The sequence below is a fragment of the Giraffa tippelskirchi genome, chromosome 12, assembly GCF_054371585.1.
Source record: "Giraffa tippelskirchi isolate mGirTip1 chromosome 12, T2T-mGirTip1v1.2.pri, whole genome shotgun sequence".
In the NCBI taxonomy this organism is placed as follows: Eukaryota; Metazoa; Chordata; class Mammalia; order Artiodactyla; family Giraffidae; genus Giraffa; species Giraffa tippelskirchi.
The window spans coordinates 20779570-20794867 of record NC_137286.1 but is presented as its reverse complement, the minus strand read 5'-3'; the positions used below and the strand labels follow the sequence as shown (position 1 = coordinate 20794867).

General features: G+C 40.1%; 1 protein-coding gene across 1 annotated transcript in view; it reads left to right on the top strand.

Annotated features, from left to right (window-relative positions):
- The window catches only part of TTC6 (tetratricopeptide repeat domain 6), a 184973-nt gene that overhangs the window by 1605 nt on the left and 168070 nt on the right, over positions 1 to 15298 (top strand). The window contains exon 2 of the mRNA XM_081547829.1: positions 10874 to 11833. Within this exon, the coding sequence (XP_081403955.1) occupies positions 10889 to 11833 (945 nt within the window). The 5' untranslated portion in view covers positions 10874 to 10888. The remainder of the gene's footprint in view (positions 1 to 10873; positions 11834 to 15298) is intronic.

The window sequence follows — 15298 nt, the reverse complement described above, 5'->3', positions numbered from 1 at the left end:
TTTTTCCTATTTACAGCTTCATAGAGGTATAATTTGTATTCAGTAAAGTGTACAGAATGTATGGTTTTTAATGTTCAGGTGTACAGTTTGATGAGTTTTGATAGCTGTGAACACTTTTTAAGCAATTACTGCAATCAAGATAACAGAACCTTTTTCATATCTCTGCTGCCTTTGCTATCTAACCCTGCACTCACCCTCTCCTGCTGCCTTCAACTGCTGATCTGCTATGTAATATTGTAGAAGCAGTTGCATTTTCTATTAGTTTATATAAATGGAAGCATCCATTGTGTCTGGGTTCCTTTACTGAGCATAATGATTTGCCAGGGCCTTTGTCTTGATTGAGCTTCCCAGGTTGCCCTGGTGGTAAAGAACCCACCTGCCAAGAGTCAAGGGTTTGATCCCTGGGTGGGAAAGATCTCCTGGGGGCTGGCATGGCAACCCACTCCAGTATTCTTGCCTGGAGAATCCCATGGACAGAGGAGTCTGGCAGGCTACAGCCCATAGGGTCGCACAGAGTCAGACATGACTGAAGGGACTTAAAATGCAGTGATAGTCTTGATTACTGTAGTAAATAGTAAACTTTGAGACAGTAGTGTCAGTCTACCTTTTTCTTTTAAAAAATCAATTTAGCTATTTTAAAACATTTGAATTTGTGAATACAATTTAGAATAAGCTTGTAATTTCTAGAAAAAAAGTCTGCTATAATTTTGATTGGGAAAGCGTGGAGTCTATAGATCTATTTGGGGAGAATTGCTGTTTTAACAGTATTGTCTTGCAGTTTATGAACATGATCCCTAAATTTATGTTAATTAATTTCTCTTAGCAATGTTTTGTAATTTTCAGTGTAGAGATTTTGGACATATTTTGTTAGATTAACTCCTAAGTACTTTATGTGTTTTTTCCCAATTGTTTGATGTTAGGATATAAAAATACAATTGAGTTTGTATATTAACCTTGTATTGTATAACCTAGATAATTCATTCATTAGTACTAGTAATTGTTTTGTAGATTCCTTGAGATTTTTAACATTGAAATCACATTATCTGCAAATAGCGACAGTTTTACTTTTTCCTTTTCAGTTTTTTTAAAAAAATATTTATTGATTGAGTTTGGCTGTGTTGGGTCTACTTGCGGCATGCAGAATCTTCCCTGCCTCATGTGGGATCGTTTGCATGGATTCTCTAGTTGTGGCATGCTCGCTCCAGAGCCTATGGGCTGAGTTGTAGCACACCAGCTTAATTCCTCCACTGGCACTGAGGGATCTTAGTTCTTTGACCAGTGATCAAACCTGCATCCCCGGCATTGCAAGGCAAATTCTTAACCATGTGACCACCAGGGAGGTCCCTCCTTTTCGGTTTTTATTCCTTTTCCCTGCCATGTTGCAATGGCAAGTACCTCCAGTACAACGTTGAATAGATGTAGTAAGAGTTGAAGCATTTTTGCCTAGCTTTCAGTTTTAGGGGGAAAGCAAAAATAAAATATTAGCTGCAAGTTTTTTAAAATTTCTCTTAATCAGATTGAGAATGTTCACTATGCTTCATAGTTTTCCTAGAGTTATTTATTTATTTTTATCACAGAAAGTGTTGAATTTTGTCATGTGATTTTCCATTATCCATGTTTTTTTGTTTGGTTTTTTTTACTATTTATTTGGCTATGCTGAATCTTAGTTGCAGCATATGGGATCTAGTTCCCTGGCCAGAGATCAAACCCCAGCCCCCTGCATTGGGAGCTCAGAGTCTTAGCCACTGGGCCATGAGGGGTGTCCTTCCATTATCCATTTAAATGATCATAGTTTTTTCTCCTATACTTTGTTAATGTTGTGAATTATATTGATTTTTAATGTTAAATCAGTTTTTCAACTCTGGGGTAAACTATGTGATTAGGATATATTATTCTTTTCAAAAATATATATTTTGAATTTATCTGGTATTTTATTAAAAATTTTTGCATCTGTGTTTATGAAGGATACTGGTACATAATTTTCCTTTTTTAAAAGAATGTCTTTGTCAGGTTTGGTAGTAGGGTTATATAAGTCTCAAAAAATGAGTTCCTTCCTCTCTTTTATGAAAATATTTGTGTAAGATTGATGTTATTTCTTTCATGAATGGGTTTGAGAGAACCATCTGGGCCTGGAGATTTCTTTGTGGTAAGATTTTTGATAACAAATATATTAATTAATTCAGGTTTTCTGAACTACTCAGATTTTCTGTTTCTTACTTTAATTTTGGTAAGTTGTAGTTTTCAAAGATTAACCCACTTCATCTAAATTATTGGATTTATTGGTATAAATTTATCATATTCTCTTATTATCCTTTACTATCTTTAGGATCTGTTGTGAATATCATTTTTTCATTCCTGATATAGGTGATTTTTGTTCTTTTTTGTTTTTGGACAGTCTAGCTAGGGGGTTATAAAAATTTTATTGATTTTTTTTTTTTTTAAAGAACCAGCTCTTGGTTGTCTTAATTTTCTCAATTATTTTTCTGGTTTCTATTATTTGATTGATATATGTCTTTGTACTTATATTCTTCTGTTTACTTTGAGTATACTTTACCCCTCTTTTTCTAGATTCTTAAAGTAGAAACTTAGGTTATTGATTTTAGACCTATTTTTCTTTTTGATATAAGCATTTAAGCTGTACTTTTCTTTCTAATCAGTGCTTTAGCTATGTCCCACACATTGATATATTGTATTTTCACTATTACTTAGTCTAAAAGGTTTCCTAAGATTCAATAATTTTTTTGTATTCTATTTTGTTATCTATTAACTTTTTATTACACCTTTTGTATTGCTTAAAAAAAAATGTCTCTTGCGGGAATTCTCTGGCGGTCCAGTGGTTAGGACTCGACCTTTTCACTGGGGTGGCCTGGGTTCAGTCACTGGTCAGGGAACTGAGATCCTGCAAGTCATACAGTGTGGCCAAAAAAAATAAATGTTTCTCTAGGAGTTACAATACTTTGGCTGCTTGATGCTAGGAAAGATTGAGGGCCAGAGGAGAAGGGGGCAACAGAGGATGAGATGGTTGAATGGCATCACTGACTCAATGGACCTCATGAGTTTGAGCAAACTCCGGGAGATAGTGAAGGATAGGGAAGCCTAGCATACTGCAGTTCATGGGGTCGCAAAGAGTCAGACATGCTTAGTGGCTCAACAACAACAAGGAATTACAATATATACCCTTAGCATTTCATGGTCTAGAGTTAACATTGAACTAGTTCACATAAAGTGCAGAAATATTAACGGCCATAGTTCCACAGCCTGATTAGCTGCTCAGTTGTGTCCAATTCTTGGAGACCCCATGGACTGTAGCCCACCAGGTTCCTCTGTCTATGGAATTCTCTAGGCAAGAATGCTGAGTAGGTAGCCATTCTCTTCTCCAAGGTATCTTCCCAGCCCAGGGATTGAACCTGGGTCTCTTGCATTGCAGGCAGATTCTTTATGGTCTGAGCCATGAGGGAAGCCCCACAGTTCCCTGACCCACCCCTATTCTAGTCTCTTTAGTGTTGTCATATGTATTACATCTATGTATACAGATACTCCACAAGACAATGTTGTAATATGTATACAAACAAAGATGGCTTGTTAAATGTACACAGATATTTGCCATTTCTGATCTTCATTCATTCCTGAAAAATTTGATTTTCCATGGATATAATTTCCCTTCAGTCTGAAAAACTTTCTTTAGCATTTCTTACAGTTTTAGTCTGCTGATGAGTTATTCTCTTAGTTTTCCTGTATCTCAGTTGTGTCTTCATTTTGTTTTCCTTTTTCTAAAGAATATACTTGCTAGACATCTAATTCTAGGTTGGCACTTTTTTTGTCTTTTAGCATGTATGAATCTTGTTTCACTTTCCTGTGGTCTCAGGGGTGTCTGGTGGGAAGTTCATGGTCATTTGAATTATTTCCCTATAATTAATGTGCTGTTTTTCTGTTTCCTTTGGTATTTTATCTTTGTGTTTGGTTTCCAGCAGCTTACATGTGAGTTTCTTTATTTAGCTTGGAATAATGAAAGCCTCTTTATTACAAACTTTTTGAATTTATAAATTTATGTATTTCTCCAAATTTGGGATATTCTCAGACATCATTTCTTCAAATATTTTTTCCACCCCATTCTCCTCTCTCCTTTTGGGCTACCAGTAATCCATATGTATTTTCTCACAAGGCTCTGAGGATTTCTTTTTCTCAAAACTTTTTTCTCTTTTAAATATTATATAATTTCTGTTAATTTAGTTTACTGACTTTCTGTAACATCCCCACTCATAAAATTTTTGTTGACAATGTTATATTTTTTCAGATATAAAATTTCTATTTCTTTACTTTGCTGCTAAGATTTTGTCTTTTTATTCTTCTTTAATATATTTTCCTTTCCTTCATTGAGTATAGTTATAATAGTTGCTGTAAAGTCTCTGTTTAATAATTTCAACATCTGGGTCATCTCTGCACTGGCATCAGTTAATTATCCTTGCCCTTGATGTTGGGTCACATTTTCCTGGATCTTTTTATGCCAAGTATTTTCTTGTTATATCTTGGACACTGTGAATGTTTGTGTAAACTCTGGGTTCTGTTGTAGCTCTCTGAATTTTTTCATTTTATTTTTCATTTTCATTTACTTTTTTCACTTCATTTAATTTTCATTTAGAAAACATTTTAGATTAAATAATAGTGAAAATACAATATATCAAAATGTGTGGGATACAGTAAAGCACTGATTGGAAGGAAAAGTACAGCCTAAATGCTTAAACCAAAAAAATGCAATTCATCAGCTCTTTAAGCCTTTGCTTCTATTTTCTATATCATTTTTAATCAGCACAATATGTGCTAGTAACTGTTATTGAGCTTTGAGTTTGTCCCGCATGTGCATGGTTCAGAGGTCAGTCTAGACTTGCGTGGGGTTTAGACACAGAATTGGGAGATTAACTTCTCTGGCTCTCTTTCCTGTGGAATTTCTCTCTCACTCCACAGTGGTGGTTGTTGTCTAGACTCTTTTCTCTAATTCTTCTGGCCAGAAGTCCAGCAAGAAAAGATAAAACATGGAGAGGAAAAACAGGCAGAAAGAGCTTTTTGCTGTTCTATTACCTTTATGTATTTATGTATACATATATTTTATATGTATGTATGTGTATTCAGAAGGGATATGGACATACTCTAGGTACTGGTTATAAAGAGTTAAATAAGTTAAGCTTTTATAGTCACTGAAATTTCTGTGAGCCCAAGAATACTGGAGAGGGTAGCCTTTCCCTTCTCCAGGGGATCTTCCCCACCCCGGAATTGAACCTGAGTCTCCTGCATTGCAGGCAGATTCTTTACCAGCTGAGCTACCAGAGAAGCCTCTGATTAGTTTAGAAAAACATCTTTTTGGAGCTTGAAGACAGTGTTTCTCTATTTTCTCTATCATTTTTAACCAGCATGATATGTGTCAGTTATTATTATTAATATTACTAGGATTAAAGGCAGGAAAGCATGTATTATAGAAAGTGTGGGATAATAGAAAAAATTGCTATTATCCCATTTCTTAGCAAAATCATTAAAATATTTGTATATTTCCTTTTGGACTTCTTAATAAATTATTATCAGTGGGCAGACAGATCTCATTTCTACCAGTGATATTTCAAAAGCCAATGTGATTTTCAGAATACTGAACATAAATACTGAAGATTTTACTAGATGAGATAGGCTGTCTTTGGACATTTCTTTTGGAACTTTGGTGCTGTATATTGTGAGTTGATGTTGGTATGAAATTTAGGAACTGAATTGAGATATTTGGCTATGAACTCAACTTAAATCTTATCCTTAATGGGTCACTGTTCTCACCAAGGTGCTGATGTATAGGTGACTATTTGTAGGAGGTGGTCAAGGACAAGTAATTCCGATTACCAGGTGGAGCTTTGGCTCAGTTCCCCAGGTAATACTCTGCTGGACTAAGACTGCTTGCCCTGTGTGCAGTGTTCATGTGGCTTGAAACCAAGTCATCTGGTAGTCTGCTTTATTTATTTTTGCTTTAGAGTCTAGAGCAGAGTTCGGGATCTTCTGTTCTAACAGGAGGAACAACCAAACCTACAAGAACCAGAGAGCAACCTGTCTCAGAGTCTAGAGAATTCATGCACACAGCCCTCCCTGGGCCTTTAGCTCTTTTGGGCTAGGAGCTTACTTTTTATGTCTGACCGTCTTTGTGGGAAAGGAGAGAAGACTGGCCCTTGGCCTCTCTGACTACTTCACTGCTCAGGCATTGAACATCCTGGTAGAGGAGTATGGAAAAGGCAAACTTTCAATACTTGGGAAAGAAGAGGAGGGTGAAATTACCGCTCATTCTGTCCCATTTCAAAGTGTAGGGTAAACAATCAACCTGAATTGTGAGCAGCAGGTACGACACTGTATGTTGATTTTAATACTTCCTTCTTTCGGGACAGTGACATTATTTTTCCTTGAGTATCTCCAAACCAGAACTAGGCTCTTTTTTTAAAAAATAAATTGCTAGCAAAAAAAGAGAACCTGTTGTTTTCCCATGAGATTGGATGTTTAAACATCATTTTACATATTTAGTAGTGTTAAGGGGTGGATGGGGGCTATGAAAGCACTGGCTTTGATGGCCTGGCCCATTTGCATTGGGATACCACCTTCCTTGAAAACACAATAGAAGTTCCATTTCCCATTGTTTCATTTTTACATATAAAGAACAACTTTCCTATGACGGAACTCTAGGGAACGTACTGAGAAATGTTAAACAATGACCACTTGTTAAACTTCAATAGCAAACCTAGGGCCTGAGAGAAGTTGGAGAGGAATACAAAGCAGGAACTAAGAAACAAAAGGGAAGTGCAGTTGAGAGAGTCAAATCAGATTCCCATCAGGTACTAATGTCATTCTAGTCTGTGCTCTGTTCCAGTTACTACCTTTCAGTCTTTTGTAGGAAGAAGTGCAGATGGTGTCAGGATGAGCACATTACCACCTGTGCAAACAATAAACAGCCACAACACTATGAGGGAAGTTATACAGAATTTTTTAAATAAGGAAACTTCCTTAAGGGCTTTAGAAGTCATTTCTAATGTTCATATTCTATGGCTTGGAAAAGAGGCAACAGATTATTATTTTCATTTTTTAATAAGAAATCTTGTTACTGTTAGGATTAAATTGTCTAAGGTGTAGTCATTGGTGGAACTGGGTGGAGAAAGAAAGCCTACTGATTCTGAAATGAGAGCTCTGTCATGTAGCAGGGTCTTAGATTTGAGAACCAGCAGTGACAATTTTAGTGATTAAAGGCAATATGGCTATATCTAGAGGCTAAATAGGATGTTTTCTTCATATAACCCATTCAGTTCAGTTCAGTTCAATTCAGTTGCTCAGTTGTGTCCGACTCTTTGCGACCCCATGGACTGCAGCACGCCAGGCTTCCCTGTCCATCACCAACTCCCGGAGCTTGCTGAAACTAATGTCCATCATATTGGTGATGCCATCCAACCCATCCAACCATCTCATCCTTTGTCGTCCCCTTCTCCCGCCTTCAGTCTTTCCCAGCATCAGGGTCTTTTCTAATGAGTCGGCTCTTCGAATCAGGTGGCCAAAGTATTGGAGCTTCAGCTTCAGCATCAGTCCTTCCAATGAATATTCAGGATTGATTTCCTTTAGGATTGACTGGCTGGATCTCCTTGCAGTCCAAGGGACTCTCAAGAGTCTTCTCCAACACCACAGTTCAAAAGCATCAATTCTTTAGTGCTCAGCTTTCTTTATAGTCCAACTCTCACATCCATACATGACTATTGGGAAAACCATAGCTTTGACTAGACGGACCTTTGTTGGTAAAGTAATATCTCTGCTTTTTAATATGCTGTCTAGGTTGGTCATAGCTTTTCTTCCAGGGAGCAAGCATCTTTTAATTTCATGGCTGCAGTCACCATCTGCCGTGATTTTGGAGCCCCCCAAAATAAAGTCTTTCACCATTTCCATTGTTTCCCCATCTATTTGCCATGAAGTGATGGGACCAGATGCCATGATCTTAGTTTTCTGAATGTTGAGTTTTAAGCCAACTTTTTCACTCTCCTCTTTCACTTTCATCAAGAGGCTCTTTAGTTCTTCTTCATTTTCTGCCATAACGGTGGCGTCATCTGCGTATCTGAGGTTATTGATATTCTCCTGCCAATCTTGATTCCAGCTTGTGCTTCATCCAACCAGGCATTTCATATGTGTACTGTGCATACCAGTTAAATAAGCAGGGTGACAATATACAGCCTTGACATACTCTCATATAGCCCAGGCATGCATTGGAGAAGGAAATGGCAACCCACTCCAGCATTCTTGCCTGGAGAATCCCAGGGACAGGGGAGCCTGGTGGGCTGCCGTCTGTGGGGTCGCACAGAGTTGGACACGACTGAAGTGACTTAGCAGCAGCAGCGTGATAAATGAAGAAATCTAATTGTAAAAATAACCCTTTTATGAGCTGATATAAAAGAAACAACCAAAAAATGTAGATACTTGGTAAGCAAAGAAATGCAAAGTAACATAAGAAAAATGTTTCTTTCCATATTTGTCTTAAGTCCATTGTGAAAAATGAAAAAGTGAAAGTGTTAGTCATGTCAGACTCTTTGGGACTGCGTGGACTGTACCCAGGCAGGCTCCTCTGTCCATGGAATTCTCCAGGCAAGACTATTGGAATGGTAACCATTTCCTTCTCCAGGGGTTCTTCCTAGTATGAGGATTGAACCCAAGTCTCCTACATTGCAGGTGGATTCCTCATAGTCTGAGCCATCAGGGAAGCCCATTATATTTTGGCATAAAATGAGATAAACCCCCTCACCCCCCCCATAGTCAACCAATTGTCTCAGCACAATCTATTGAATGATTCTTCTTTTATCATCAATTTAATGCTGCCATTATAATATTACCCATACTATTATTATTTTGCTCACTCAGTGTACGTATCAATTCTATCAGCAATGTTTCCATTTTAATTCTTACATCTGTATGAGTTTTTAATTATCTTGTTGGACAAGCACTCCCTCATTTCTCTTTCCAAAATTGTCGCCAGTCTACCCTGTTTATTACTTCAAATGAATCCAGAATTAGTTTTCAAATTTCAAAATATCATGTTTCGAGTTTGATTATGATGGGATTAAACCAGTACAGTATTTTGGGAAGATCTGATAAAATGAAAATATTTGGTCTTCTTACCAAGGAATATTAACTGCCTACTTAGTGGAGTCTTTCCTTTATGTCCTTCAGTTAAAATTAAAACATTTCATTCATGCAGTTTCAGCACATTCCTTATGTTTATTCCTAGACATTTACTCCTTCAAATAAATTATACATGGAATTTTGCCATCATGCTTTTGGTATAAAGGAAGATTTTTTTTTGTATAAATTTTAAAAATTTAAATACCTTGCAGACCTCAATTATAATTCTAAATAGTTCTTTAGTGCTTAGATTTTCTATGTAAATAATCACATTTGCAAGTAATGATAGTATTCCTGAGGTATTTTTGCTTTATTATTTTATTTTCAAAGAACCTTGGCCTTGGGTTTTCTAAGAAATCAATTAGTTGCTTTATTATTTTCTGCTTTTATTTCATTGTTTTATTTCTTGACACTCTCCTCTTCTTGGCTTCTGTGGAAACTTCTCATTTTCCCAGCTCTGTGATTGCTCTCACTTTTCCCGCCTCCCAACTCTGAGAGTACCAAAGAATGTCATCAGCCCTTCTCTATTTGTATTTCTTGTTATCCTGGCTTTTGGTAATGATCTGAGAGCTCTCAAGATCTCAAAATTCACCTGTAATCATAGATGGCTGGCTCTGCTGAATAGCATGCTTTTTTTTTTATTGTGATAATATACCTGACATAAAATTTACCATCTTAAACCATTTTTAAGTGTAAAGTTCAGTGAATAGCAACAGCTTGATTACACACTTGGTTCTGACCCAGACTTTATCAAAGTGATTCAAAGTTGCTATTTTATTTATTCCCAGTCATTGGCCAGATCCTAGCAGTTTTACCTTATAGAGTGTTTTCACTCTGCTCTGTTACCAAGCCTAGGCCTTAGGCCTTACCTACTCTTACCTGCCCTCTCTCCCTTTCATCTTTCTCTCACCCCAAGCCCTACATCCTATCAAGCCACTTTTCTGTTAAATGTTTTTGAATAGTTTCCAGTAGACCACAGAGAAAGTACAAACACCTGGCATTCAAGGCCTCCTGATCTCACTGCAGCCTAGCTTGTGGCTGATCACCTCTCTCCCTTCCTACACTTCCTCTGTTTCCTGTCAAAAGTGGGCTGGGTAAGAAATGGAGACACCAGGGGCCAGCTGGAGAAGGGAAAGGGAAACTTGTCCTGCCACAAGAGTAGGGGTTGGCCCTTGCATTGCCAGAGCCTTCATTTTTTTCCTCCCAGAGAAACTGCAAATCTTCATTTTTACATGAAAATCTCTCCATTTAAAATGGTTGGCTATGAATTAATATTCCTGAAAAGTTCAGAGAAATTGAAAAGCATGCTTGCAAGTAGGATCCAAGCCGCTGTTGACCTCTGATCTCTCTTCTTGGCAGGATTACTGTAGGTTTACTATGCCTATGTGGAGTGTGGTCCCTCTTGCCTGGAAGTGGGACACTACAGTACAGTCGAGAGACATACTAAAATACACTCAATAGAAGTTTCAGAAAATCTTCACCGTGAAAATTTACTAATTTAAAAGTTTTTCATTGTTACTGTGAAAAGGCCAGTAGTTGTATTTAAAATTATATGAACGAATGCTGCCCACTGGTGCCTCAGTTAAGCACAGTGAGCGATCTACCATGAGAAGCTTTCTTGAACTGGAATTTTATTTATCAGTAGAAGTTTTCATGTATGTGTGTATGTATATATATATGTAAATATAAATTTATTGTTATTTCACAGGACAAATCAGTCAAGATGTCCACGATTTCAAAGCACTTTGGACTGAAATACAAAGAAGAATCGTACATCTTTAAAGAGCTGGAGAAGGTTCGCAAGGAGACCAAAAAGGAATTTCTCCGAATCAAGGAGAAGTTGGCCGCCAAGCCAGCTGTGGATGAAGTCCCCGTCTTCGGCCTCCGGGTCCCCAGCCCGGCCCGGCAAGGGGCGAAGGGGAGCGCTTCCCGCGTCGGATCCCAAAAACCAGCAGACTCCCCTCGGGTTAAAGGTCGTGCGTCCCCAACTGCGACCCTCCCACAGCCGGCGCCCCGAGGCGCCCGCCGGCCCCCGGGCCCGAGGGAAGTGGCCGCTCCCGGGAAGGGCCGGCCCTTCTGCCCCCAGGACTTCTACTCGCGGAGCTCCGCGTTCCTCCGGCACCGGCCCCAGAAGCCCCCGGTCATCGCGCCCAGGGCCGGCACGTCCAGACCAGTGGTCCTGAGGCCGCCGCGCGTGCCCACGGGGAAGGCCCGGGCGCACGGGGCCTCCGGGAGCCCCCAGCCGGCGGACTCCAAGTCCGTGCTCGACCCGGCCCGGGGGCGCGTGGCGAGCCTGGAGCCGGCTCAGCTCGCTGAGGTCGGCCAGGCCGGAGAGAGGCTGCCCGACTCCCTTTCCAGCGACGAGGGCGACGCGGAGGCGGCCCGCCGGCGGAGGAGAGTGAGGATTAACACCCGCTTCCTGCGCGAGGACTCGGGTGGCGAGTCGCGAGAAGTCCGCGGGTCCGTTTCCAAAACCGACCGCGAGAGCACCCCGCCGAGCGACTCCCGGGAGGCCGCCCCGCAGGCCCCGCAGCCAGTGCGTGCGATCCCCAAGTCCATCGAGGAGATCATCGCCTCGCTGCAGTCCGAGGCCCAACAGGCCTCGGACCAGACCATCAAAGAGCTCATCCAGAGCGTCCTTGGGCAGAACTACGACATTAAAATGGAAGTAGGTGATCAGAAGGAGGGTACTGTTTCTCCTGGATAAGTTTCACTTCAGGGTTCAGACGTAAAATCGTGCATATACTGTGTGTTCTAAGCTAGACGAGCTAGAAAAGCTAGACAAAGCGCTCGGGTGTTATTCGGGGTCTTTGAATTTTCCATCGAGGGAGTATATCCTTTTAAAAAAAAGTGAAAATAATGGAGAGGATATTTCAAAAACTGGTACAAAGAACATTAGTTCTTTGACCCGAGTAATACATCACTGGTAACCTTTCCTTTCAAAGTCTTTGTGATTATTTAGTATTGATTTGGCTGATGTTTTATATGAAAGACTCAGTCTTTGGTACAGTTTATTAACAGTGAATCTGTACCTTAATAAGATCAATATATTACTAATAAGTTGTATTTATAAGAGTTTTGGTCCATTTTCAGTGAAAAATCATTCTCTTAAAATGTGTTTAAAAAATTTACTTTCTAGGTCTTAGTTATATGGACTGCAGCTGATTATTTGTCCCAAGGACAGGCCCATCAGGTGGATACCCGTAAGAGCCCTGTTTTACGTAAGAGGCTTCCTAGCTTTAGTGAGTTTAAAAGGATTGCCTCCCAGTTCAGCAACTAAGGCAGAACAGAGCTAGGCGTCCACCCTAGCCAGTCACACCCCAGAGAAGAGACTGGAATCATGCCAGGACTACCTGTTTGTTGATTGTGATGTGTCCCCAGCAGGGAGCAAAGCTAGATAGGGTCCTGGTTCGTTATACAGACTTAATTCTAAACAGGGACATTCAAAGTAGAAATAATAATAGGGGAGTCTGAGTCCCATACACAGAGAGAGGGAGGGCGAGAGGGAGGGAGGAAAGGAAGGAGGAAAGGAAAGAGGTTTTTATTTTTTTGAGAATGGTAATGAGAATGACACTTAGGAGGGAAGAAGATCCTATTACTGTTCTTGGCTGCAGCGCCAAACCTCTTGTTAGTACACAGAATACTGCTGCCACATTATGTCTTTAAAATGGTTTCAGCCCAGAATATACTCTTGGCTGTGATTTAAGGAATGTGATCCTAAAGCCAATTAGGGAAACAAAAACGTGTAAGGACAAGAGTCCCCTGTGTCGTCTTTGACCTAATGTTTGTAGGCAGAATGGGACAAATGTTTTCAATTAAGATCCACACCTCCCTATGGTTACTGAACAAGACCAGCCTGACTGCTCAGGCCGTTTCAAAATAAGTACTGCTAATTAAGTTTTCTGAGGATCTAACAGGAAAAAGGAATCAGGGATATACACGTTGGAGAGCCCAAACGGAGAGAACAAAGGCCCCATTGCCCACCCCTGTGAGAAGGAATTCTGTAACATAGTCAAGGCATGTGACATGAAGAGGGACCTATATTGGAAGCCGGCTAAGGGGTCCTCTACAGTTGGGGAAAGTTACACTTTTAGAGCAAGGGCCCATAAAGAAAATGTATTTTGAAGGGTTCAAATAGAATAGAATATAAGAAAGGAGAGTATCAATGATGAATCGGCCCTGGGACAGTGAATTCTGTTCTTTCTGATATTCCATTTCTCTTGTGTATCGTTTTCTGATGCCTCAGTCACCAGAATTGGTTTTATGTAGGAGAATAGTTTGGAGGATTAGGGTCAGAAGCCAGTGTCACTAGCTAGCCCCACACTGTAAGACTTTGTTGTTCAGTCGCTAAGTCATGTCCGACTCTTTGTGACCCCATGGATTGCAGCAGGCCAGGCTTCCCTGTCTTCACCATCACCCAGAGCTTGTCAAACTCATATCCATTGATTTGGTGATGCCATCCAATCATCTAATTCTCTGGGCCCCCTTCTCCCCCTGCTCTCCTGTCCCACCATCAGGGTCTTTTCCAGTGAGTTGGCTCTTCACGTCAGGTGGCCAAAGTATTGGAGGTTCAGGTTCAGCATCAGTCCTTCCAGTGAATATTCGGAGTTGATTTCCTTTAGGATTGACTGGTTTGATCTCCTTGCAGTTCAAGGGACTTTCAAGACTTGGCCAGTTTCAAATGCCCTAGTCCCATCCCTGCCTTCCATTGTATTGATTTTTTGTATAGCTAGTTTTTGTTCTTGCTTTTAAACTTTTGCCTCTGTGCCCCATCTCCCCTTCCCCCCAACAATTTCAGAAGATGGAGCTTTGCATTATTTTGGTCTCAGAAGTTTTATTAGGGTGAGAAGAGAACAGTGGGGGATTTGTTGAAATGGTTGTGACTGGGTAGTGAGGGATAGCAATGAAAATGCAAGTAAAAGTGGTGTCTAAATGATTCTAAAAATCCTTAAGATTATAACAAGGCCACTTGTTTTAAATATTTGGGGTTTATATAAACAATGTTCTCTCCATAATAAGCAAGGGATATGGTTCTTCACTTTAGACATCTTAATTTGGAGCCAATCCCCTGAGGGAAAGTCAAAGGATAAGACAGTCTTGGCAAGGTGTGCTGTCTGTTTAGAGCTGGGGCAGGGCCCTTCCAGACCTAGCATTCAGAGTTCCACAAACAATTACATAGGCCAGAAGGTGCTCAGAATACCTGAAGATTAAACTCAGCTGTCAAATGTAGGTCAAACACCTAAACCAAGGTTTCTCAACCTTGGCACTTAACTTTTTGGTTTGAATAATTCTTCATTGTGGGTGGCTGTCCTGTAATTGTAGGATGTTTAGAATTATCCTTGGCCTCTACCCAGTAGATGCCAGTAGTATGATCCTCTCATCATCCTCCCTACCACCAAGCCATAACAATTGAAATATCTCTAGATGTTGCCAAATGAGACCAGGGGGAGAAGGGCATAATCACCCCCCCCCGCCCCACTCATCCTCCCAACCAGCTGAGAAGTGCTGGCTTAAACAGTAAGCATACACCATAGCAGGAGGGAGAGAAATGTTATAAGGCCTGTGTTTGTTTTACTGAGGAATTCAATATTATCACTCACAAAATACATTCTAATTATATGAGACTGAATAAAGTTTAGAGACTTCCTTCCAGATGTTAATTGAGGATGAAGGAATCAACCCATCCTTGCTCCTGTCATACGTGTTGTTTTTGGCCATATAGCTCAAAAGAAGAAATGGCTTAAAATGACCCAGGTAAGAAGGAATTCATGTCCCCAGGTCTTTATAAACAAATAACTCACAAGCAAATGTTTTATCATAAAACTTATGCCTGCTTTAACTTTAGGGAAGATGAAATAGACATGCTTCTCCCTCTTCTTCCTGCTAAGTAAAACTAGGTACAAACCCAAGATGTAATTTATAAATCAAACAGGAGAAGACTCCAAAAGGTAGAAAGAAGCAGACTGGCTGAGGACTTTGGGATCCAAGGCATCACGTAGTGATAAGTTCTTAGGTTTTCTTTTTGTCTCAGATCTACTGCACCAGAGCTAAAGAGACTGGCAACCTAAGAGTGTGCCAATGGGTACAGACAGAAAAAGCCCCAGCAAAAGCCTGCTCTCTTTAGCTAAGGATC